Genomic DNA, 26,698 nt, shown 5'->3' with positions numbered 1-26,698 from the left:
CCCTTAATGTGCCTCTTCTAATCAATGAGATCTGTGTTAATTTAATGTTCCCTGCAATAGCATACATATTTGTATCAGAACTTTTAGTATTTCAGATCTCAGAAAATTACAAAGTGAAAGTTATGAGCTTTCTCTGTAATGTTAACGAATAAAATGTTTCTCCAGAATTTTCATTGAAATGTATACAGTAAACTAGAGATCCTGACATGTCAGTGAATTTCAGCTCTCTTTTCAACACAGAATTTAGTTCTGCATTTGAGTTTTTTTCAGAGCTCAGTTCTCTGTAATAAAAAACAGAGGGTTGTGCATTATACTCTGCATTCCATTAAGTGGAACCTAATGACCATAGTAAATTTTTCCAGTCTCATAAACAAAGGCATTCCCATTTTTACTGAGCCACTTTTCAGAGACTCAAGCTGTTAAACATTTTAAACTTTAAAATGAACTGTGTGTGGTTTTTTAGTGAAGAAGAAAATGTCTGAACTTAATATAAAAAAGGAAAGAAGTGAAGTATTTTTGTGAGACAAGAAAACCGAGAGATAATAATGTTTAACTTTGTTTGAATAGCTAAACACTTTCTTTCTTTCTTTTTTTCTTTCTTTCTTTCTTTCTTTCTTTCTTTCTTTCTTTCTTTCTTTCTTTCTTTCTTTCTTTCTTTCTTTCTTTCTTTCTACTGAGCACCTACCTACAACTTCATTCAGCTCTTTAATGATCAGTATAAAATATTTACTACATGCTCTTTTTCAGTCTCAAGTTATAAATAAAGGACAGAAGTTGGAGCAGCTTAGTTCAAAAGTTTCAGATCTCAAAGAACTGACCAATAGTCAAGAGTCACCTGCAGATCTTCAGGTAAGATATAGCTGTCACTCATCACAATCTGTATCCTTCTGAAATTGTGCTCCTTCTGTATAGCCTTTGTCTATTTGGGGGAACATATTACACTTGCCAGTATTTTGCTAATTTTTCTTCCTATTGAGAGAGTTCTGAAATAGTTACTGACACTGTTTCTGAACAAGAATATTGTAGAATACAGAGGGGTTGAAGTTTTATAAGCACTTGCCACCATCTGAATTTAGAGATGGCTTCTTATTTGAAAGGTAGTGTTGCAGTGGAGCATATGGGTAATTATGTTGGCCTACTTTACAAAGCCAAGAAACAGCACATTGGATTCAAATCTGTGCATCAAGCCAAATATTATTAGAAATTGGCCAAAACAGGAACCTCGAATCCCCATTTACTGTTTTTTGTTACTTTGGGGGTCTGATTCAGATGAAGACTCATTTTGTTTAATGACTCCAATGTTGAATCTACAGAGAGGGAGACTAACTTTTTAATTTTCTCGGAGTTGGATAGCCATTCATTCAGGATTAAATTCTGGCTCTATTGAAGTCAGAGACAAAAATTGCATTGACTTCAGTGGAGCCAGGATTTCATGCTCAGTGCCTGCCATTTTCATTTACTTTAAATATTTGTAGCCATTCACATAAAAAGAGAGCGAGAAAAAAAGGGGGCCTCACATCCCACTTTTCCTTTTCTCCATTTGTTATACCATGTGAACTGCCCATTAGTTATAATACTAGGCCCAAGTGATTCACTGTAGTGCTCTAATATATGAAATTTTGATTTTAGTTCCTAGAAGCAGATTTAAGGCAAAAATTGGAACATGCCAAAGAAATGTCTGAGACAGCAAAAGAGACACTGGAAGATTTCAGTACTCAGAAGATGCAGATACTAAAGTTTATAGATCACATGACAGACTGGCTCAGAAAAGTAGAAGAGTCACTGTTAAACTGTGCTTGTAACCAGGATCCCAAGAGTCTAGGTAAAGTGAAGGTAAGGGTTACAGAAGATATACTTTCTACTGCATAGTGGCTACTGTATTTAATTCTAGCATAGTTTTACCTGATTGGTCATAATGGCTGTCAATGTATTAAAATGTACATGTTAATTTTAATCTGATCAGTTTAAAACTATCCATTTTTATGCTTTAGGATATCAATGAAGAACCGTCTGTCATATTGTTAAAGAAGTGAACAGCATTACTGATCTTCATTTTTTCTCATTGTATTGCAAAGCTTTTGGAGAAATGAAATGAATAGCAGTGTCTTTATTGTGACAGGAACTAATGTTGTTTCATCAAACTGTTTTCAGTCATTGCTTTAGAATATTTGCTATCCTGTTTTTTGTCTTTCTAATTGTTGTGAATATGGAGCTCATGCAATTAAGAGATTAAGAGCTCGGGTAGAACTCAGCATAATATTAGGTTCTATCCTAATGCACCTCAGTTGCCACCTGCAGCACCTCTGCTATGTAAATCCTAGACTCTCTGTGAATGCTGACTACCACGCCTGGCCATATTGTGACAAAAAGCATGGAGGTTTTTGTGGTGTAAATAAATGGCGAGTCTGATGAAACAGCCACTCTCAACTTCAGCTTTGATATAAATTTAGCTTTGTATGCTGTTCCCCAGATGGATAAAGGCAATGCTAATGATCCTCCCCCTCTCTCCCAAACTCACATTGCTTTCCTAATGTACCTTTGAACTGGGCAGAAAAATGCCAATAAAACTTTTTTTTTCCTGGAATTTGCCAGTTTGTCAAAATAGAAATGTTTTCCAGAGATGGTTTGATTTCTATAAAGTTCTGATGGGACACAGGCTGGGGTCAATGGAACCCTGTCAGCCAGGCAGGTTTTGATCAGAAACTGATCTGGTTTCCTGCCAGCTTGCCCGCCTGGCTCCTCATCAACAGATGTCAGAGAACCCAGTGCTTCTGGGGTCCATAGCTCTGGGGCTGCCCACCAGATGGACTGCCCTGGAGCTCGATCTCATTTAATGGAAAATGTCCAAAAAATGTTTTTTTTGTTCCAAAGCAGAATGAAACCAAACTTTGAAATATCAAAATCCTCCATTAATGGAATTATCTTTCTCCACACAGCTCTATTGTACCCCAAATGAACCCTCATTGTTGAGTGCAAATAAACATTATTTTCAGTTGCACTTTGAAAAATATATTTTAAAAAAAATGACAGTGATGAATGCTAAAAAGTTCCATTTTTCTGTGCTGATTTGACATTCTCTAGGAGCCATTTCAGTTGGGAAATATCAGTAAATTGTATAATCTAGTAGCCTGTTCCTCAATTCCCTCCACAAATTCCTTGCTGCAGAGTGCTCTCGGTAGCTGCAACAAGTGACTGGATGAAGGGCAGCAGAGCAGGAAAGTAGAGGAAATAGGCAGCTGTTTTGTTTAGCTGGGCATGTCGCACTGATGATGCAGTCTTATCTTTTAGGAAACACAAAAAGAGCTTCAGGTCCAGCAGAGCAGCATCGATTCGACTCGGGAGAACCTCAATAGCCTGTGCCGCAAGTACCACACAGTGGAACTGGAGACTCTGGGTTGCACTGTCACTTCATTGATACAGAAGTACGAAGCTGTGACCCAACTGTGTTCCAGAACGCAGGCCAGCATGCAGGACTCCCTGGAGAAACACGTCCTCAGTGAGTCTGAGTGCCTGTTAAGATGAGCTGGTAGACCGCAGCCATGAATCAGACTGCCTCAGAAGATTCTGCCAGAGAGTGTTGGTGAAAAGTTTCCGTTGACATCATTTATAGTTACACTCTTGTTCTTGTATAGAGACTTTCCTAAAAGTGCTTTCACCAAATGCTAGTTTCAATGTCTGTTGCAAACTGAAGGGTTTACAAAAACAAAATTCAACCTCATTTAATACATGCAGTCCTCATGACAGGAGTTCCAATTAGGCCTTCCCTGATGAAATCCTCCTATGTTTCTCGTCTTCCACTTAGTCCCATTTTAATCCCCCTTGTTATAAAACATCTCTTTATAGCACTCAAATGCTCTGTATAGTCTGTCACCAAGGACAGTCTCATGGTGCCTGTTGCAAAGGCCATTGAAGTCAATAAGGGTCTTTCATTTAGCTCCAACAGGCTTTGGATCAGGCACCTAACGAGGGATGATGAGATATCTGCACTGGTATTTTGGATTGTACAAGTGTAAAATGCCTTTTTTGGAAACTTATTCCTATCTTCTGTTTCTTTTTAAAAGCTTCTATGCAGGAATTCCAGGAGTGGTTTTCAGGTATGAAGGAAGCAGTAAAAGAGTCATCTGATAGGTCTGGGGACAGCAAAGCCATAGAAGCAAAGCTGCATGATTTGCAGGTAGAGTTATCAAATCAAGACGTGATAATTAGCTCCTTTTGGCAATTTGCATCCATGTCTTATCTAATTTATATTTACAGAAATCTGACAAATCCATTTTTTTCTAGAAAGAAAATATAAAAATGGCTCCAAATAGCAATAAATTACTGTACCGTATCCAAAAGATGTCAACCAAATGTATTTCAGCTTGTCGGATTTTTTGTTCTGTTAAAACTCTTCTTCCTTCCTCTCTGCACATTTCTATATCCTATTTTCTCCTTTGTCTCTGTCTTCCTCTCACTCTGTCCCTTACCCCTTTCCTATCTTTCCCTACAATATCTTTCTTCTTCCCACTCTTTCACACTTTATTGCTCACTCCCTCCTTGAGATATACAATACTATGATATACAGTATTAGGACTTCCTTGATCTGATTTGTCATGGAAAAGAGCACAAACATGGCAAAAGCTGCTCCAATTCTTGTAAATAACCCTAATCCCTAAAATGTCTGCCCATAGTCTTGGAGATTACATAAAACAGGCAGAAAGGGCTGGGGATGTACTGGGAACAGACAGGAATTGTCCATTCTGTCCATCATAGATTTTAATAAAATGGTCCAGTTGTAATCAGTTCCACTGCTGATCTTCTTGGGGAAGTCTGGCCATCTCTAGTATATACAGTGCTTCCTTAGCTATTGGCTAATCCTGCTAGTTTAAACTGTACTCTTTTCTCGCACAGAGAGTGTTGGACTCGATTAGTGAGGGACAGAACAAACTAGATGCTGTCTCCACGCAAGGAGAAAATGTGTATGCTTACTTACCCAAACCAGTTGTGAGCAGTATCCAGGAGCAGATAGCAAAGTCACACCAGGACTTCCAGGGGTTCCTGAAACAATGCCTGAAAGATAAAGAGGCTCTGGAAGACTGTGCCTCAGAACTGGGAAGGTGGGTTATTTCAACAGAACCAGATGCTCTGCAGAATTTTATTATAAAATGGCTTAGAGGTGGGGCACTACACTGGATGCTGAAATTTTCAGACTGTGGGGATATAGATGATGATTTGAGATTAAAACTTGCAGTTAAAGAAGTAATATTTATGGGCCTGTTCACCCCCTCTTCTGGAGAGAAGTTCAGAGAATCATCTCTGTGCTAATAATTTTGGAAAAACAATTGGGCTTTGTATGTTAGATTAAACAAACTCAAAAGCCAAAGGCTTTAAAGTATTTATTAGCTCAGAATATGTTTACTGCTAAAGTAACAGGAAGAGTATTAGTGGGTAGTTGGATGAAACAGCAAGATGAGATCAGATGGAAATTTCATGTGTGCCTGCATGTGCATTAAAGTAAGATTTTCAAAAATAGGAAACTAAAGTAGACTCCTAAATGCATGGCCTTATTTTTCAGAAGTGCTGATCATCCAGAAACTCCTGTTAACCTCATTGGGTGCACAATACTTTTTAAAATCTGGCCACTTGTTTATGTGCTTACGTTTGATCTTAAGAGCCTAATTTTAGACATCTTTTAAAAAACAAACAAACTTGGGTTAAATTTTAATTACAAGCAAGATTTGGAGAGACTCTTTTTTTTAGCCTCCTTATCTTTACTGAATATAGAACGTAATAAATACAAGCACTGTCACCTTAAATTTTGGAAGGTTCTTTTCCCTCCGTAATTCCCATGATCTTGCTGAACATTTTTAGAGCCCTGCTGAATATTTTTAGACTAGTTGTCACTGCAGAAGTATGCTGTGTGTGGAGCTCTCATTCACTAAAAGTTAAAGTGGTATCCAGCCTGCTTTTCTACTCTACTGGATATGCATTATACCGTATAAACTCAATAGTATCTTTGCACACCTAGGAATTGCTTTTGAAGGGATATTTTTCTGTTCCGTAGCTTTGAGGATCAGCACAAGAAACTGGCCCTGTGGATCCGGGAAATGGAGGAAAGAATATGTACTGAAGCACTAGGAGAGAGCAAACAGCACATCCCAGAGAAGAAAAATGAGGTGCAGAAAGTGGAAAATTTTCTTGAAGAATTACTGGCTGCAAGGTATAAAAACACGTTTTCTAATATCCTGTTGTCAGCGTTCTTTTTTCCTTCTGTTCAGCCATAGTTAAATGAACGGACTGGTAGTATGAGAGAGAAGTGCTGGAGGATGCAGTGTGTCAAAGGAACAGCTTACAAGAGGCTCTGTCCAAACAGCTCCAGACTTTGGGGAAATTTGAATCTGGATCCAAACTTAACGGCTTAGGCTCATTTCTATTTAAGGGGAAGTTGAGGTAACTTTGTTAGTAAAGATGGTCTGCACAGCATTAGAGCACAGCATCCTCAGCTTTAGCAATATGGTTTAGATGTCCCCCAAAAGTCACACTAATAGTAATAGTCATCACATTGTCCATTAAAAAGTTTTGTTTTCTTGCTTTTGCCCCATGGCATCCAGTTCCACTTGGATTGCACGCTCATATGCTGCCTGCCACACACTGTGCCCATGAAGCCTCTCAGCCATGGAATCCTACTTGCATTGGGAATCAGCCAGTGGATGACGAGGTAATTGCCATTTTTAGTATACTGTGTAGTTGTGCAAACATTTTATAGTTTGTTGGAAAAGGTAGAAAAAAATATTTTTCAATTGTTTTGCTAAACCTCACAGTATACTAAAAGAAGGCACTTACTCAATCCTCATCCATCTGTGGCTGTTCCAGCAGGGTTTTTGTCTGATGTGACTTGAACATAGTACATACAGGAACAAGAGGGAGGATGATCCAGTGGTTTAGGACTTGGGAGACCTGGATTCAGTTTTCTGTTCTGCACAGACTTCCTATGTGACCTTGGGCAAGTCACTTAGCTCTGCTTTCCTGTGTCTTGATTTCCCCAGTCATTAAATGGGGATAATGATACTTCCCTACCTCGCAGGTTCTGAAGTGCTCTGATACTACTGTAATGGGAGCCAGATAAATATTTAAGATAGATTACCTGTTGGAGAGGGAATTGGCAATATCAGTAGAGGTGGATGTAATGGGAAATAAAATTAGAATGTGCTTATCTCTGCTTTTAGCTTGATTACTGTTGGCACCAAACAGTTATTCTTAACGCAAGAGTGTAGACCTCATTAATGTTATTTATGTTACTTTACATCAATATATAAGTCTGATATTATACACTCAAATTTGGCTTTGTTCAGATAACTTTTCCAGCAACCATGAGTTGTCTGACTGCAGTCAAACTTGGTTATGTTGGCAGCATTAAGTAATTTTCCATCCTCACTATAGCAATAACAGTTCAAGTGGTTTCTAAATTTAAATGTCAATCTCAAATCTTTCTTTTAGAGAATCCTTTGCTAAACTTTCCCAGAGAGCACAAGCTTTAAATGAAGAAGGACATGGAGCTGGGAGGGAAGTACGTCTGGCTTCGCAAAACCTTACCAGCTATCAAAACCTAGTCAAAACTGTCAAGGAGAAGTTGCGAACATGTCAGGTTGCACTCCAGGAGCATCAAGCCTTGGCGGAAGCACTACAGAGTATGTGGTCGTGGGTGAAAGATGTTCAAGATAAGCTGGCTTCTGCAGAGAGCACTGTTGGCAGCAAAGCAACATTAGAGAGGCGGCTGATGCAAATTCAGGTAAAGCACAGTGCTACGTGAGCTAGCACATCAGGTCAAAATTGCATTGGAGTTTAATTCATGCCACACTCACACAGCTTAGGGGCTTAAGCTATTCATTAGCTGCAGAAAAGGACCTAGGGGTGACAGTGGACGAGAAGCTGGATATGAGTCAGCAGTGTGCCCTCGTTGCCAAGAAGGCCAACGGCATATTGGGCTGTATTAGCAGGAGCATTGCCAGCCGATTGAGGGAAGTGATTATTCCCTCTATTCGGCACTGGTGAGGCTACCCCTGGAGTATCACATCCAGTTTTGGTCCCCCCACTACAGAAGGGATGTGGGCAAATTGAAGAGAGTCCAGCGGAGGGCAACGAAAATGATTAGGGGGGTGGGGCACGTGACTTAATGAGGAGAGGCTGAGGGAACTGGGGTTATTTAGTCTGCAGAAGAGAAGAGTGATGGGGGGATTTGATAGCAGCCTTCAACTACCTGAAGGGGGGTTCCAAAGACGATGGAGCTGGGCTGTTCTCAGTGGTGGAATATGACAGAACAAGAAGCAATGGTCTCAAGTTGCAGTGTGGGAGGTCTAGGTTGGATATTAGGAAACACTATTTCACCAGGAGGGTGGTGAAGCACTGGAATGGGTTACTTAGGGAAGTGGTGGAATCTCCATCCTTAGAGATTTTTAAGGCCTGGCTTGACAAAGTCTTGGCTGGGATGATTTAGTTGGTGTCGGTCCTGCTTTGAGCCGGGGATTGGACTCGATGACCTCCTGAGGTCTCTTCCAACCCTAATCTTTTATGATTCTATGATTAGCTGCTGCAAAATAGGCAAATGCCTTAGGAGGCACCAGGTGGCACTTGTATGGCTTTATGCTTTGCTGCTACAGCACTTCTGCATAAATATAAATGGAGAGATGAAATGGGTGAAGTAATATTTTTCATTGGAGCAAGCAACTTTTCTTGGTGAAAGAAGGAAGGTTTCAAGCTTACATAGAGGCAGTCCTGTGCAAGTATGGTCCAGGCTGAGTAGGGATGCACAGGAGTATGGTTCAGAAGGGGTAAATCAACTAAATTACAATGGTGAATATTGCTAGAGGAGTAGCGTTTGGAGGTTTCCTTTATGTTTTCTGGCTGGTTGGATTTGATACATGTGATCCTTTTTGTTGCACAGGAGATCCTTTTAATGAAAGGTGAAGGTGAAGTTAAGTTGAACATGGCCATTGGTAAAGGTGAACAAGCCCTTAGAAGCAGTAATGAGGAAGGGCAGAAGATGATACAGACCCAGTTACAAACGTTAAAGGATGTATGGAATGATATCATCAACACTTCAATGAGCTGTCAGAGGTAAACTCACTTTAACTTTCTTTAAACGTAGGGCCAGATTCTGACATCCTTTCTCCCAGTGATAAGTACCTTACACTGCAAGTAGTTCCGCTGATGAATACTTGAAATGTAATGTGCTGCTCGAAGTGACTAATGCTGGCAGAATCTGGCCCAGAATGAAATGTAATTTAGAAGTGCTTATCTGAGAAAAAATACGGAGAAAGGCAGTGTTGTGGTTCCGCTGCTTGAGTTCAGTGTAAACTGGTCACTGCAAAAATACTTCCCTCAATAAGAAAACTCTCACAATTCAGTGTGCTTGGTAGTCTGAGAGGACTAGGACTGAGTAGTCAAAAGTTGTCAGTTTTTCAATAATTACTGAACTGGTGCACTTTTTATTATTGTTTTGAGAGGAGGGCTGTTTTTTTATTCAGGAGTCAGGATTAACGTACATTGGAGTTTCATGTGAAACCTGCAGAACACTTCCTTGTCTGAAGATAGTCAATGTTACCCAAGTATCTCATTTATTAGCACTTCCCCCAACCCCATTCCACAACTCCAATAGAGATGTGTGCGGAAGTTTACAATGATAAAGTTTATCTAAATTTTCACTTTGATTGTGTGACTAAATTCACCCCAGTTTATGCCGGCTCCAACTGACATAAACTTGGGGTGAAATCCTGGTCTTTTAGCCCTGGTCTACACTAGGACTTTAGGTCGAATTTAGCAGCGTTAAATCGATGTAAACCTGCACCCATCCACACAATGAAGCCCTTTTTTTCGACTTAAAGGGCTCTTAAAATCTATTTCCTTACTCCACCCTGACAAGTGGATTAGTGCTTAAATCGGCCTTGCCGGGTCGAATTTGGGGAACTGTGGACACAATTCGACGGTATTGGCCTCCGGGAGCTATCCCAGAGTGTTCTGTTGTGACCGCTCTGGACAGCACTCTCAACTCAGATGCACTGGCCAGGTAGACAGGAAAAGAACCGCGAACTTTTGAATCTCATTTCCGGAGACTGCGGGAACTGTGGGATAGCTACCCACACTGCAACACTCCGGAAGTCGATGCTTGCCTCGGTACTGTGGAAGCACTCCGCCGAGTTAATGCACTTAATGCACTTAGAGCATTTTCTGTGGCGACACACACACTCGAATATATAAAACCGATTTCTAAAAAACCGACTTCTATAAATTCGACCTAATTTCGTAGTGTAGACATACCCTTACATAAGAACGGCCATACTGGGTCAGATCAATGATCCATCTAGCTGAGTGTCCTGTTTTCTGATAGTGGCCAATGCCAGGTGCTTCAGAGGGAAGGAACGGAGCAGAAAATCCTCAAGTGATCCATCCCCTGTTGTCGACACCCAGCTTCTGGAAAACAGAGGCTAGGGACGCTGCAGAGCATGGTTTTGCATGCCTGCCCATGCTGGCTAATAGCCACTGATGGACCTATCTTCCATGAATTTATCTAGTTCTTTTTTGAACCCTGTTATTGTCTTGGCCTTCACAACATCCTCTGGCAAGGAGTTCCACAGGTTGACTGTGCGTTGTAAAGGCCAAGACTATAACAGGCGGCTCTGCACGCTGCCCCTGCCCCACCCCAAGTGGTAGCTCCACAGCTCCCATTGGCGGGGAACTGTGGCAAATGAAAGCTGGGGAGGCAGCATACAGAGTGCCCACCGCGCCTCTGCCTTGGAGCAGACGGGACAGGTTGCCGCTTGCGGGGAGCTGCCGGATGTGAGCGCCCCCGGATCCGGCACCCCGAGGCCCCTCCCGCATCCCAACCTCCTACCCCAAGCCCCCTCCCACACCCAAACTCCCTCCCAGAACCGGCGCCCCACACCCCCTCCTGCGTCCCCAGCCCCGCACCCACCCACACCCAAACTCCCTCCCTCTTAGTTAATTGGCATTTTTCTCTTACCAGCTTCCCCCATTCCTACAACATGCTGGATAAAACAGCTTTTACTGATAGCTCAGATGATAGGGAAGAAGTCTGAAATAGCAACAGTTTGAACTGATAAATGGAAAGAGTCAGTTTTGCTAAAGAGAGATCCAGAAAAGATCTGGAAGAGGACATGTATTCTAAATGTATGATACACGTGTACTATAAGAACTATAAAAGGTGGATTTTACCAGTAAGTAAAATATTGATAGTTTGAAAAGGTACAGTGGATTAAAAGATTGCTACTGGTATCAGACATTTACTGGTTCTGTTTGTATTCTGCACTAAAATATATGAAATATCTCTCAGACCCTTCTTAGAAGAATTTTTCAAAGTGTAATTTCTGTATTCAGTACAATTATGAAGAGGGAATTGGGCTACAATAGGTAATATCACCTTACCAGTAAAATGGTGAATGAAAACTTTTTGATTGCACTTCACTGTTCTAGGGCTGTGTGAAATTCTTAAATTTTTTGTTTGTGAAAATTTTCACAGTTGAATTTCAGGCAATTGTACTCTTACAAAATACTACTTTTTATGATGTTTTTGTGAACAGCATCTATCAATGTGCTAGGTTGTAGAACCCTCACTCTCTTTGGTAGCACTTATTACATGGGGCTCCTCAGGTGAGTATTATAGTGCCACTTAATTGGTTTTCCTTAAGGCCTGCACGACTTCTGACCTGTAGTGTATCTGTGTCTGTGTCTTTAATGTAAGCTGTTTGGAGTCTGTGATTAGCCAGTGGAATGACCATCTGGAGAGGAAAAGCCAGCTGGATCAGTGGTTGGAGTCAGTGGATCACAAAATTGAACAGCCTTTACAGACCCAGATTGGTCTGAAAGAGAAGTTTTCTCAACTGGATCACTTCCAGGCTATCGTTTCTGATATAGAGGATCACTCTAGTGACCTGCATCGACTCACTGAACAGGCCAAGGAACTATATGAGAAAACTGAGGATGCTTCTATCAAGGAAGCAGCTGAAGAGGAACTGAAAACACAGTTTAGTGACATCACCACTGTGGCCAAGGTAAATGCCTCATAAGAGAAGGCAAACTTTTACATACTTGTTTTAATAAATAGGCTTGTGCTAAGATTTCAGTTCTATTTCAAGTAATAAAAATATTTATACACACTTCTGTAAAATCAACATAGAAGGCAACTAAAGAATCACATCCTAAATAATATACTGCTTGCATATTTATGCTGAAACATAATCGGAGGGCAGCCCTGATATTCAATTTCAATAATTTTACTTGCATGAAAAGCCATGTAGGTGTTGGACTTTTCTTGGCTTTTTTACTTCAGTTATTAAGATAGCGTCTAATTTAATTTGCTGCAATTCACTGGGATGCAATGATTTGTTTCCCTTGGGAAATTAGGGTTATCAGGTGGAATATTTATGACTTTCAAGTAATAAGATTCATATATTTCAAGCTTGAGGTCTTATGTACAATGATATTTCTGCAATTCCTTTTTATTTTTAAACTTTATTTCTTTCTCATTTATTTCCATCATGTTTCACTTGTGTATGTATGGGAAAGAAGGGGGGTGGGCGGTATTTTACACAAGCACGAGAGAAGAACAAATTGCTTAAATGAACAGAAAACACATTTCTATAAAGAAGATGAAGATGAAAGTATCTGTTTTATGGGCCACTGAATATTAGGCATGTCGTAGGGCACATCTTTATGGTCTCTGAGGAAAGAGGATACAAACTGTTTGTTCTTGGACCCCTTGTGCCAATGTCCCTCCCCAAGCTCACCAAGGGAGGGATCTTGGACAGACTGCAGGGGATGCAACCAGGTGCCCAAATAGTGTGTGTGCATGTGTGTGTGTATGTATGTGCAAGGGGGCATATGTGGCAAAGGGGGAGCTCACCCTCCCTCTGGTCTGCCACCTTCCCATTGGCTGGGGTTGAGTACCCAGGTTAGCTAATTACTCCTATATGCCCCTCCCCACCATCATATTTATACTTTCCAAGCCCTTTCAAAAGCCTCTTGCTCCTGCTAGCTGCCCTCCCTCAGGGTAGTATAGGAGCCGTGTGTTTTTTTAAGGTGATGCAGGTCTGACAAATCATCTGTTTTTAGATCAGGAAGGATTTTTTTTGTGTTGGAACAAATTTTCAGAGGTCTTCTGTTTTTCCCCACCTTCCTTGCAGTGTCCTGGAGGCAAAGGTGGATTGTAAGCAATAGATTCATAAATGTCTAGATTACATTAGAGGCCAAAAGGGACCACTGTGACCATCCAGTCTGACCTCCTCTGTAACGCAGGCCATAGAACTAGTTTCTTATTGGATACAATATTTCTTTGTTTTTCCTTCCTGGCCTGAAGCTGTGTAAAGTTGCAGCACAGCTGACATGTTTCATCCCTGAAGGGCTTTTAGTGGTCGGTGAATAACCTATATATGTTTCAGTTCTGCCCCGTATACCCTAAATGGGTTGGGACCTGCCTGTCTGAGAGACTACCTCTCTCTCTATGCCATTAAGCCTCAGTTGCAGTCAGCAGAGGTACTCAAATTGGAATTTACTCAATTTAATAAGGAGGGGCCGGCAGTATAACATTTTCCTTAAGTGTAGGCTTGGAAGGATTAGATACTTATTAGTAAATGTTGATAGACTCACCAGACACACGCAAACCAATGAAAACATGTTTCTACCAATAATAATAGAAATTTACAAATAGGAAAAATAAGAAAAATGCTGGCTGAGAACTTGTTACAGTTTGATTTAAGGATATTTACTTTGTATATTTTGACATGTGATGCTGACAATTTGTGTTTTAACGGTTAAAAAGCTTTATCTTGATGAATCTCAACATCCACTGTTTTTAAATGGTTATTGTCTGACCCCCGTAACTTCGCACAACTGAAAATTTAAATAAAAAATCCTTTAAACACCAGAATTTTGCCCAACTGTGAAAATTTAAATAAATAAAAATTGAATTCTGCAAGGCTATATAAAATCTAAAAGCCTATGCAAAAGCCTTTATATGGTATATCTTGGCTTTAGTAAGGCTTTTGATACTGTCTCGCATGACTTTTTCATAAACAAATTAGGGAAATACAACCTAGATGGAGCTACTATAAGGTGGGTGAATAACTGGCTAGAAAATCATTTCCAGAGAGTAGTTATCAGTAGTTCATAGTCAAACTGGAAGGGCATATCGAGTGGGGTCCCGCAGGGATCAGTTCTGGGTCCGGTTCTGTTCCATATCTTCCTCAGTGATGTAGAGAATGGCACAGAGAGTACACTTATAAAGTTTGCGGACGACACCAAGCTGGGATGGGTTGCAAGTGCTTTGGAGGATAGGCCAGACTGTGCATCTAAACTACAGCCAGTGAAATGGGATAAGCTTGTTTTTTGGCTTATTGTGACAGCCAGGTTGCTTATTTATAGCGTGAAAGTTGGCAACTTTTGCTCACTCTACCAGAATGCTCTCTAGGTCTACAAGGGAGCACATACTGCTTCAGCACAGCAGCAGCTTTGCCATCCTTTAAAAGGATGTACTGAGTATTCTCCCATTCCCTACAGCCTCCCTATTGGCCGGTGCAGAAGGGAAGCAGGGCCATGGCTCTTCTCGCACTCTTTCCCCATCTCCTGCATTTTGGGGAAGCTAGTTTCTCCTCTCCTCAACCAAACTGTGTATTTCTTTAAGGCAGAGGCACAATGGGGAAGGGGAGGACCAGGCAAAACATAGCTCTTTACTATGGATAGCTTATAAGGCAATTATTAAAAAGAATACTTTGGAAGCAGCCCTGCAAACAGCGTGCAAAACAGCACCGCAAATGGAAGGGGAGGAGAGACCAAAGATTATGCCTTAATTCCTTAAGCGCACAAATGAGTCCGTTTTCCATGTGATTGACAGGAGAAAATGAGGAAAGTGGAAGACATTGTGAAGGACCATTTGCTATACCTTGATGCCATCCACGAATTCACAGACTGGCTCCATTCTGCAAAGGAAGAGCTGCACCGCTGGTCAGATGCGTCTGGAGATACATCAGCCATACGGAAAAAACTAGCCAAAATTAATGTAAGAAAAGTCAACTGGGCTGGTTTTACTTGTAACTTTGTCCCTGAGCACTGAAACAGGACATGGCTAGAAGTACTGTGGGATCTAAAGATGTTGGTTTCCCTTTGTTTGTTTGAAATGGGTTGTTACTTTTCACTGAGCTGAGAGTGCACTTGCTACGCCAAACTCTGTTCTCAGCTGCTGTGCCTGTGGTTTAAGTAAAACCAAAACTGAGGTCTTTAGTCACAAGCCCACACTGGAAGCAGCAGCATCATATCAGTGGGCTCAGAGAGGACTTGTGCCTTAATGCTGGGGTTCTCAACCTTTTTCTTTCTGAGCTGCCCCCCCCCCATGGTATACAAACTCTACAGCCCACCTGTGCCACAACAACTGTTTTTCTCAGTATAAAATCCAGGGCCAGCATTAAGTGGTAAGAAGCAGGGCAATTGCCCTGGACCCCACACCACAGGGAGCACCGGGAAGCTAAGTTGCTCAGGCTTCAGCTTCAGGCCTGGGTGTTGGGGCTTGGGCTACAATCCTGCGCAGCAGGGCTTCAGCTTTCTGCCCTGGGCCCTAGCGAGTCTAACACTGGACATGCTTGGTGGACCCCCTGAAACCTGCTTGCGGACCCCTGGTTAAGAACCACTGTCTTAATGGGCCAATACACAAGCTGCACCACCTTGGTCCTCCGAGTGTGCCTGCCCCATCTGCAGAGCTTTTTGGAGAGGAAACAGAGACAAGGGCAGGGCCCTTACCCTCTGCCACACCCCTTCCTGTTCTGTTAGGGCAATGTGTGCCCTGGGGTGCACAGAGAGACCGATCCCTGCACTTCTCCAAGCACTATGGAAGTGCTGATGCATGGGACCTGTACAGTGAGGGAGTCTCCTTGCACACTCCCTGCCCCCCTTGAATTTCTGAGGGTCTGTCACCTTCTATGTGTTTATACACTCCAGAGCAAATTATCTATCCCTGCATGCAGTATAAGAGCAGAGTTCACATATATTTGCTGTCAAAACATTTCACTTCAGATGTTCATAGAAGAGTTTTAGACTGCGGCACAGTGTAGGAAGCTGGTCTGGTGGGTAGGTTTTCAGACTGACACTAAAGAGTCCTGGGTTCAGTTCCCACCTCAGTCATAGCCTTATTGTGCCATTTAATCTATCATGTGCCTCCGTTCCCCAATTGTAAAATGGGGAGAGTTCTTCCCTACCTTACAGGGCTGTTGAGAGGATAAATACATGAATGATTGGGAGGCACTCAGATACTACTGATATTATGGTTGTATACTACATAGATGGCTATATAGAGAGCTGTTTCTTCCATGCTATATTCCCCCCAGGTTATAGTCTTTTCTTGTTCCTATGACAGCGTGTGATCTCATATTTATATATGAAATCAAAATATGACACAACATGCTGTCTCGTGGAAAGTAAGAAATTGTGCAGCCAATAATGGTGCATCACAAATTATGGGCAGAATTGCAAAGCACTCCTGCACTTCACATTTCTGTTTGTATGTCCTTAAAACGATTGGGATCAGCTACACCCTTGCATTTATTGTATTAAAGAGAATATGTTGTTTCCCATTTTAATCTAAAGAAGCTTCTTTGCACTGTCTAAGAAAAGTTGTTTTTCTTCTAGTCTTCTGAAAGTTTGAGTATACTAGCTTCAGAGTCACTCTGTTTAAAGCACTCTGTCTGCTTTGTTATTTTCATTTTATTTTAACCTTTCATTTACATTTTTAGATGGCGTGGGTATTGTGAAAATGTTTTTGTTGAAACTGCTGCTTTGTTCACCACGAAATGCTGGCTGTTACTTCCCCGTAGAATGTGCTGCCTTCCATTCGTAAGCGTTCAGATTTCCAGCTGTAGTGAATCTCACAGCACTTTCAGTTACCATGGCAATGTTCCATTGCAGGAGCTGATAGATTCCAGACAGATTGGTGCAAGCCGCCTAAGCAGAGTTGAGACACTGGCTCCTGCAGTGAAACAGAACACAACTCCCAGTGGGTGTGAACTGCTAGATGCAGAGATGCAGGCCCTGCGCTCGGACTGGAAGCAGTGGGAAGAGAGCGTATTTCAAACCCAAAACAACTTGGAGGATATAGTTAGCCAAATGGCCTTGTCGGAGCAGGAGTTCACAGCGCAGGTTGCTCAGCTGGAAAAGGCCCTGCAAAAGTTCACCTCACTTCTTGCAGCCTGCTCTCAAAAGCTGACCCTCCTAGATGGCAAGCAAACTGATAAAGAAATAATTGAATGCTGGCACCAAGAAAAAGTAAGGCCACTTTCTGCTTCTCTAATCCTTTTTTGGTTGTAAATATACAAGTACTCTGTTGAAGAAAACTTCTTACTAGCAAGTGACTGTAATACATAGGCATAGGAAAAGCAGAAAGCTTTGAAATACATTTTTAAATATAAAATTCAAAGCTGAAATCTCTAGTAATGACGTTGTAAACTTTTTTAAAAGGAGTCACAGTGTGCAATGTTTTAATGAAGACATTTCTCTTTGGCCTCCATTGTACAAGGCATAATACATGTTTCTCAGCTCTCCCAACACTGAAAGCAGGGCCTTTCAGCAGAGGCAGAAACCAGTGAATGCTAGTTTTGAGTTTTCCTTCCAACTCCCTCAGTATTTCAAGCCACAAAAGCACATGATTGTAGAAATGAGTATTGAATGTTGTGGTTTTCCGTAAGGTCAGTTAGCCATCATAGGCATTATGTTTCCTTGAATTTAATCCTTGCTTTTTGCCAATTTATTCTTCTCATTTCTCAGAACATCTTGGCATTGTGCATTATAAGCTGTTGGCGTATATTTAGAGAAGAGGAATTAGAAGCTAGTATCTACTGGTTAACTGTTCTCTTAACTAGCTCAGCAGTACTACTTCAAGACAGAGAGAGGCAACTGAAACGCTTTTACCTTCTTACTTCTCTCCGAGGTGATCTTCCACAGCGGAGGCAAAAAGATTCCTGTAGTATTATAACTGTGAATGATATATGCCCCAAAAAAGGTTGCAGAGTGTTTCAGTTTCTGCTGGCTTTGCACCAAAACCGTCCAAGTAGAGTAAGAGAGCCATGTAATGCTTGCACTGTCACTCCTTCACTGAAGATCTGAAATGTTCTAAAACTCCCAGAGATGTTCTTTCTTTAATCTGAGATTATTAATCTCCATCTCCTGCTTCCCTCTCACGTAGTTCCCCTTTCACAGAATTCTCCTCTGATATGCAGATTTACAGTACCAGTATGCAGCATTCAGTACACAGCAGCAGGTCTGATAAGGCTGTAATACCACTTTAAACATTATGGGTATGAATATGCAAAATTCCCCTTGGCTCATACTATTTTTAACCTTGTATTATTACCAACACACCTACAGTAATTACCAGAGATTCTGTGCTTAAAAACCAATATTAAACTCCTTATAATCTCAAGAGACTTCAAAATGTTGCTTGTTAATATTTATACTGTATACAAATTGTAGCTGAATGTAGTACTTGTCTAATATACTTGCTTTTTAAATAACAAATATGCTGACTTCTAATAATATGTAGAATGCAGAAAAACAGAAGTCTTACTGAGTATGCCTCTACTTTGTAATCTAATTTATAGTAAAAAGTAGGAACCTGTGTACTGAAAATTAGGAGTCCTAAGGAAAATTAATAATGTGGACAAGGGTGAACCAGTGGATATAATGTACTTAGACTTTCAGAAAGCCTTTGACAAGGTTCCACACCAAAGGCTCTTAAACAAAGTAAGCAGTCATGGGATAAGAGGGAAGGTCCTCTTATGGATCAGAACTGGGTAAAAGACAGATGACAAAGGGTAGGAATAAATAGTCAGCTTTCTGAATGGAGAGAGGTAAATAGTAAAAGTCCCCCAAGGATCTGTACTGGGATCAGTCCTATTCAACATATTCATAAATGATCTGGAAAAAAGAGTAAATACTGAGGTGGCAAAATTTGCAGACAATACAAAACTACTCAAGGTTAAGTTAAGCCCAAATCAGACTGCGAAGGGTTACAAAGGGATCTCTCAAAACTGGGTGAGTGGGCAACAAGATGGCAGATGAAATTCAATGTTGATAAATGCAAAATAATGCACATTGGAAAACATAATCCCAACTATACGTACGAAATGATGGGATCTAAATTAGCTGTTACCTCTCAGGAAAGAGATCTTGAAGTCATGATAAATGGTTCTCTGAAAACATCAGCTCAATGTGCAGCAGCAGTCATAAAAGATAAAATGTTAGGAAACTTTAGGAAAAGGATAGCTATTAAGACAGTAAATACCATAATGCCTCTATATAAATCCATAGTATGCCCACACTTTAAATATTGCATACAGTTCTAGTCACCCTATCTCAAAAAAGATATATTAGAATTGGAAAATGTACAGAGAAGGGCAACAAAAATGATTAAAGGTATGGAACAGCTTCCATATGAGGAGAGATTAAAAACACTGGGACTTTTCAACTTGGAATAGAGATGGCTAAGGGGGGGATATGGTAGAGGTCGATACAATCATGGCTGGTGTGGAGACAGTGAATAAGGAAGTGTTATTTACTCCTTCATGTAACACAAGAAGCCGGGGTCACCCAATGAGATTAATAGACAGCAGGTTTAAAACAAACAAAAGGAAGTATTATTTTACACAATGCACAGTCAAGCAATGGAACTTGTTGCCAGGGGATGTTGTGATGGCCAAAAAAGAACTGGGTAAGTTCATGGAGAATAGGTCCATCAATGGCTATTAGCCAAGATTGTCAGGGATTCAAACTCCATGCTCTGTGTGCCCCTTGCCTCTGTTTGCCAGAAGCTGGGAATGGACGACAGGGGATGGATCACCTGATGATTACCTGTTCTTTTCATTCGCTCTGAAGCATCTGGCATTGGCCACGGGTGGAAGACTGGGTACTGGGCTAGATGGACCATTGGCCTGACCCATTATGGGCATTCTTATATTTTTAATAATGATCCAGCCATTTTGGACTTCCTTTGAAGTTATACTGTGACCATAAAAAAGACATGACAGCAATTCCATTTCTGTTGTCTTACATTGACTCGATTGTCATGTGTGCTTAGAATTAAAATATCTTTCGTAATTGTTAGTGTTTGTAAGCTCATTCTGGTATCCCAAAGTCAAGCTGTGTTCCTTAGGCAATAGCAATAATAAAAGATCCCATATTTAGAACTTATGTAATAATTCTATTGATATATGATCCAGAATCAAATCCATTTCACTGCCAGAGCAGTGCTGGCTCTGCCGGGCTTTATTTAAATATATACAGTGTAGGTATCTATTGTTCAGTGGTTCTCAACCTGTGGCCCAGTCAGCACACAGTTACGCCCCATGTGACATCCTCAGGGCCATAAAGGTAATATATATACTGTGTGGATGTGGGCCACATAACACAGAGAGAGCTGCATATGTAGCCCACAGTGGTAAATAGGTTGAGAACCACTGGTATAGTCTCTTTCAGTTCATAACTGCACCTTAAAAAAACCCCCAGGTTTCTGCATTTTGGACAGCTTGTGTGTGAAATTATAGTATGCTATTATAAAGATCTTTCAGTGGTGGTAGTGGTAGGTTAATTGAAAATAAAAACTCCTTCAAACATGGATTTGTTAAGTGCAGGGCATTTGTAGTAAATATTCTTTTTTCAGAAGTACTTGTGACATTTCAGAATAGTGAGTCCTACACTGTAGAACTTGAGAAATCCTGTATGTAAGCAATCAGTATTATGATGGCATAATTGTTACTGCTAGAAAATGTCCTCTGCGTATTTTAGTGTAGCATGATAGCTAAAAGAAATAAGCTTACATTCATTTCTAAGCAACATTACCAGCGTGTAAATAAATAAATTAATTCAAATATTATATTGGTATTAGAACATCATTGACAATTTGGGAGTTTCAGTCTTAATAACTGTGGAATCTACTGGTGTTTGAGTGACTCAGAGCAGATATAACCAGTAATGTTGGCATAAATAGTGTAGGTTAGTTAAAGATATGGTGGAAATTTCCTGTGGTGAAGTCAGTTTTTCACAGTTTCAGAATAATCAGAGCTGTAGTTTTGTACACACACGATATTGAAATGCCTTTGGACAGTCATTCTGCTGAGTTTCACTGTATCCAAGTTAATTATAAACAGGTTTCACTAAACTTAATATTACATTGAAGTACTGGTGAGCGATCAAACCACTTTTTTTTTTTTTAAGATAACAGGATTTTGTGGTTTTCTTTTTCTCTAAAATCTAGAAGGCTTTTCCTGACAGTTCAGCCTTTATTAAAAATATGTGTAATATATTTGAATTTCCTAATTTACAGTACATTACAGGGTAAAAATCTTCATTTACTCACCCACAACCATCCAGATAGAGTTTTTGGTAAGAAGGGATTAGAAAGGAGGCTATCACCACAGGTTGCTTGGCTATTGTCCATATGCTGTTCTACCAAGCCAGTCAATTGGCTTGTTAGAGTCTTGCAGATATATGAAAGATTTGACATCTTTTACTGCTGATCTATATATTTGGACTTTAGAATAGCTTCTTAGTTTTATTACATCTTAGTGAATATTGCCCAGTAAACAACCTATTCAAAGAGCTGTGCCTTTTTTATCTTTGTAATTGTCCACAAATAGATTGTAAAACTGTCAAATTATTTATTTTTTTTTGTAGTTTAAACTACTTGCTAATTTCTTGAGCAGTAATTCTTGGTTTGCAGATGGTTCACAGATATCCCATTGAGAATATTGTGAATGAACCTGCACCTCTGTCCATATCTGGTCTCGCTCAGGGCACCCCTCACATAATAGGCCTCTTGCCCTTACCTGTGTTGGGGTGGAATCACATGATTCTTTCACTCTTAGACCAGTAACTACTTATCGTCTTGCGGGTTTGACTGGGTTTCATGCATCTGCATTTCTTCCCTTCAGCAACTTGTGGCTAGTGATAAAATGGTCAGCAGCCTTCTTTAAACCAAAGTATTTTGGTTTAGCAGTTGGAACAAAACTGTAGAGAAAAAGAGATTTTTTTTTAATCAGCAGACAGCCTTCAGACATATTTAGCCTCATCTAAGTTTAGGCTTCATTACTAGCTAAGTTAGATAGACTTTCCTCTAAAGTTATAGGGAGAACACACTTACATTCTCCCCTGTGAGTCTGAGGGTTTCTCAAAAACTCCTCCCCAGCCTGACCAGGAGAGCAGGCTAGTGCCATTAAGACTACTCACTGTGACATTGTACTTTGACACCACGTTCATTCTCAGTGAATGGTAATCATTAGTCTTGTCACTGTGTGTGGCTTGTGGGTTAAGGTGGTGAAACTCTGCTTCCCTTTCAAAGTCCAATGCATCTATCACTTTTTGGGTTACAGATCAATAACCTGGACCAAACACCCCACATTCATCACACATTCTGCTTATGCATATTTACATAAATTAGACAGTATTGTTTCTATTCTCTGATGGGGTGGTTTAGGCAACTTACCAACAAAAATATATTGCAATTATTAAAGTCAGATGTAGACTTTGAAATTTGCTTTAGGAGAATATTTGAGAAAAAACAGAATTTACGTAAGCATTCACACACAGAAAAACTTGAACACTAAAATATTTTCAGAAGATGAGCATGGTTGGGTAATGAACATGGCTGAATTGAAATTTGCTTTGGAATTCAGGTCAGTATTTTCAGATTAATTCCAGTACTTTCTCAGCCCTAATAATTTTAGCCAAAGGGTAAAATTTTCAAACGTGTCCAAAGTCCCGTTTACAGAAGTGACTTTTTAGGAATTTTTTAAAATGGAGCCTAGGCTCCTAATTCGCTTATGTGCTTTTGAAAAATTTACCCAAAATGTTCAAATATGGATACTTAAAGTTAGGTTCCTAAATCCATATTTAGGCACCTAAGTAGAAGCTGACTGTCCAGAAGTGCTAAACACCTGCAAATCCCATTGGAAGTTAATGGAAACAAGATGTGCACAGCACCTTTGAAAATCAGGCAAGTTCTGTTTTGGTGCCTAAATTTGATTTTGGGAGCCTTCTTTTAGGCACCCAGAATTGAAAATATTGGCCAGATCTTACAAAAGAACTGTATATGACAGTATTTCTTTGCAGAAGTACCAAACATTTTGCCCATCTTAACGTTTAAATTTTATTAATTTGATTTATTTAAAAGTGACAGCTCTGAGAAAAAGGTACACATCCCATTTTTCTGAGTAATAGTACAATCTTGCTTTAACACAGCACAAACAATGTAAGGCACACCTCATCTAAATTAGTTGACAACAGTATTGAACAGTCACAATTTCAGTTCTTTTCACAGTGTTTTTTTTCCCCCCCACCAGGAAACAGTGGATGCTCTAACACAGGCAGAGAATATGACAGAAGAGTTCAAGACTCAATTAAATGACCTTTGTAGATTTTCCAGGGATCTGAGTACCTATTCTGCAAAAGTTTCAGGGTTAATTAAAGAGTACAATAGGTAAGCATTCATCTTATATAAGTTAAACAATACTCTGTGTGTGTAACATATACATTTTGATCTAGGATACCATAAGTTAGAAATTCACAAGTAAACAGTGGATTATTTACTGATTGCCTTAAACTTGATGGTAATAAAGGTTGAAAAAATTGCCAATTTTTTTTTTAAGGCCTTGATTGAGTCATAAGACTCAGCTTTGAATGGTTAAGAATTGGCACTGTGAATGACAACAGATAGTCATTGGTCCAGAGACAGAGAGTGAAAATAACTCTATAGCCTGGTGATTTGGACACTCACCAAAAATGTGGGAGAATCGAATTCAAATCGCTGCTTCAATGATTATTTAATTGTTTATACAAAGTGGGAAAGTTTCCACAGGAGAGATTGAGAGAATATCCCATAATCTAGTGGCTAGGACACTCTCCTGCAGGGTAGGAGACCCAGGTTCGCATCCCTTTTTCACATCAGGCAGAAGAGGGTGTATCGGGGTGTACCAACTCCCCACTGGGCTGCTGGGGGCAGACCAATCATTGTAGGCCCAGGTGGCCATGCCCCATTTCCTCTCCTGCACATGCTCCAGGTGGAGAAGCCAGATAAAAGGAGCCAGCAGAGCTCAGTTGGGGTGGGCAACAGAGGAGGAAGGATGTACATTGCTGGTTCCTGCAGTGCTTCTAGCGGTAGAGCCTGACTACGCTCCAGGAGACTTGCCGATGGCGGAGACTGCTGGGAAGCCAAGCCGCCACCTGCTGAGGAGGCTGCTGCCTGCTCTGTGTCCCAGCCCAGAGGGAAGTAAGTCCTACACCTTTGTTTGTTTTGCCCCACCGAGGGGCCATAGACTGACTGATGTTTTCCCCTGTCCAGGGGGCTAATTCACCAAGTGCCACTGCTGGCCCAGCTAGGAGGTTGCAGGGCTCCAGACTGGTTGTTTTGTTTTGTCCGTCCAGAGACCACGGACTAGTTCGTTAAGTGACCCCGTCGGGGGCCCGAGACCCACTTGGATGAAATCACCCACTTAACAGGGAATTCTGACAACAGGGTGATGGGGTAAACAGGGAAGGGAAGCTGGAGGCTGGGGCCAGCGCCACAGAGCTCCAAGGCCGACACATTGAAGGGTCGATGTTATGAGTGTGGCCAGAAGGGACACTTCAGATGGCACTGACCTTTCATGGACTGCAATTATGGCCAGGTCTGGGTAGCAGGTTCTCGGGCCTGGCAAAGATGCTCACCAAAACTGATAGTCCCTATGCAGGTCAGTGGCACGCCAGTATCCAGTCTTATTGACTTGGGTTGCAGCCAGACTCTCATATGGGCCAATCTGGTGAAGTCGCTGGACTGGACAGAAGTCCTATATACCTTCAGTACATCCACAGATATGTACAACTATCCGCCACCACTAAGGTAAAGCTAACGGTGAGCAGTCTCAAGGAGACATACCGGGTCGGTCTGGACAAAAAGGTGGCATATCCCGCAGTCCTAGGTCAAGACCAATGTTCCCTCTAATTTTTAACAGGCTGTGTGCGCAAAAAATTTCTTCTGTGCCGCCACCGAAGGAAAAAAAAAAAAAAGAAGCCGCTGAAGTCGGAGTGCGCGCGGTGTTTCGCCATGTGTGCGGGGTTTAAGATCTGTGTGCACGCGCACAGCTTAGGGGGAACAGTGGTCAAGACTGGTCCTGGTTTAGGGAGATCCTGCAAGAATGGGTGCGCCGCCCATTGGCAGAAACAAACCAGTGGCCATGGGTGAGGGGATTCCTAGGCCAGAAGGAAGAAGAAGGACGAGACGAGAGACCCTCCTGCCCTGCAGAAGGCCCCGGACCATGCCCTGCAGGAGGGGAGATGCTGGAAGTGAAGCGGGAATGACTGATGGGGACTTCCTGAGACAACAAAGAGAAGACCCCACCCTGAGTCGTGTGTGGGAGCAATTGACCCCAACCGAGGAGGAAGGGGATGCCAATCCACAGACACCCCAGGGACCGCGCTTTGAGGTCCACGATGAACACCTTTACTGGATGACCAAGAACCCGCAAACGCAAGAAGTGATCCAACACTGGTGCCATGTAAGTTCCGGCGTGACCTGCTGCAGTTGGTGAGAGAAGACCCCACACCAGGTGGCCCTTAGGTTTTTCTGGCCCGGCATCCATAGGGAAAAGAGTGACTTGTGTGTCTACTGCCCAGAGAGCCAAAGGCCCAGTCCCAGAGGGATACCCAAGGCGCCCCGATCCCCCACCCAGTGGTGGGAGTGTCATATGAGAGGATAGGCATGGACCTAATTGGGCCCTTCGAGAAGAGCGGCTCGGGGTTCCGCTACATATTGGTGGTGGTAGACTATGCAACCTGATACCCTGAGGCTGCGACTGCAACTGTCATAGCAAAGGAACTCTTGAAAACGTTTGCCCAAGTCGGGATACCAAAAGAGATACTGACAGATTGGGGCGCCAACTTTTCATATCGACTAATGGCGAAGCTATGCAAGCTACTAAACATCCAGGCCCTGAAGACTTCTGTCTGTCATCCCCGGACCGATGGCTTAGTCAAGAGTTTTACTGGGACCTTGAAATCAATGCTCTGTAAATTCGTGGAGGACGACCCACAACATTGGGATAAACTGTTACCTGACTTGCCGTTCACAATACGGGAGGTACCCCAAGTGTCTAAGGGGTTCTCTCCATTTGAACTGTCTTTCAGGAGGCATCCCAGGGGGATCCTGGACCTCCTTCACAAGACCTGGAAGGAACAAGAGTCCCGAGTTACCGGGTCAGTTCCATATATATTACAGCTGCGGGAGTACCTTAAGAGGCTCGGAGGGTTTGCCCACGATAATCTAATGAAAGCCTAACAGATCCGAGACAGAGATACACCCAGGGCACCCATCTCCAGACCTTCAAACCCCAGTGATTGTGCCTTGTTATTACTCCCCTCATCTGAGTCCAAACTGTTAGCCAAATGGCAGGGACCATTTGAAGTGGTCCGAAGGGTGAGACTGGTAGATTACGAGGATGGTGACACAATATTAGAGTGTACCACATCAACCTCTAAAGACCTGGAGGGCCCAGAAGGGCATGCTAATTGCACCTTACCTGGCTGACCCTGAATTAGGACCAGACGCATTGAACCCCCCACCCCCATCGACACAGCAATGGTCATCGGGCAGGAGCTCAATGAAGAACAATGACAACAACTGCAACGACTGACCCAGTCCTTT

General features: G+C 41.7%; 1 protein-coding gene across 1 annotated transcript in view; it reads left to right on the top strand.

Moving 5' to 3' along the window:
- Nucleotides 1–26,698, top strand: part of SYNE1 (spectrin repeat containing nuclear envelope protein 1) — a 483,717-nt gene that overhangs the window by 214,041 nt on the left and 242,978 nt on the right. The window contains exons 43-54 of the mRNA XM_077812159.1: nt 748–849; nt 1,630–1,833; nt 3,289–3,496; nt 4,062–4,174; nt 4,891–5,096; nt 6,044–6,199; nt 7,477–7,768; nt 8,921–9,093; nt 11,735–12,044; nt 14,882–15,046; nt 16,942–17,298; nt 23,364–23,500. Of these exons, the coding sequence (XP_077668285.1) occupies nt 748–849; nt 1,630–1,833; nt 3,289–3,496; nt 4,062–4,174; nt 4,891–5,096; nt 6,044–6,199; nt 7,477–7,768; nt 8,921–9,093; nt 11,735–12,044; nt 14,882–15,046; nt 16,942–17,298; nt 23,364–23,500 (2,423 nt within the window). The remainder of the gene's footprint in view (nt 1–747; nt 850–1,629; nt 1,834–3,288; nt 3,497–4,061; nt 4,175–4,890; nt 5,097–6,043; nt 6,200–7,476; nt 7,769–8,920; nt 9,094–11,734; nt 12,045–14,881; nt 15,047–16,941; nt 17,299–23,363; nt 23,501–26,698) is intronic.

This window comes from Eretmochelys imbricata, chromosome 3 (assembly GCF_965152235.1).
Source record: "Eretmochelys imbricata isolate rEreImb1 chromosome 3, rEreImb1.hap1, whole genome shotgun sequence".
NCBI classification, from domain to species: Eukaryota; Metazoa; Chordata; order Testudines; family Cheloniidae; genus Eretmochelys; species Eretmochelys imbricata.
The sequence above is the reverse complement of the archived record's forward strand: the minus strand, read 5'-3'. Positions and strand labels throughout refer to the sequence as shown.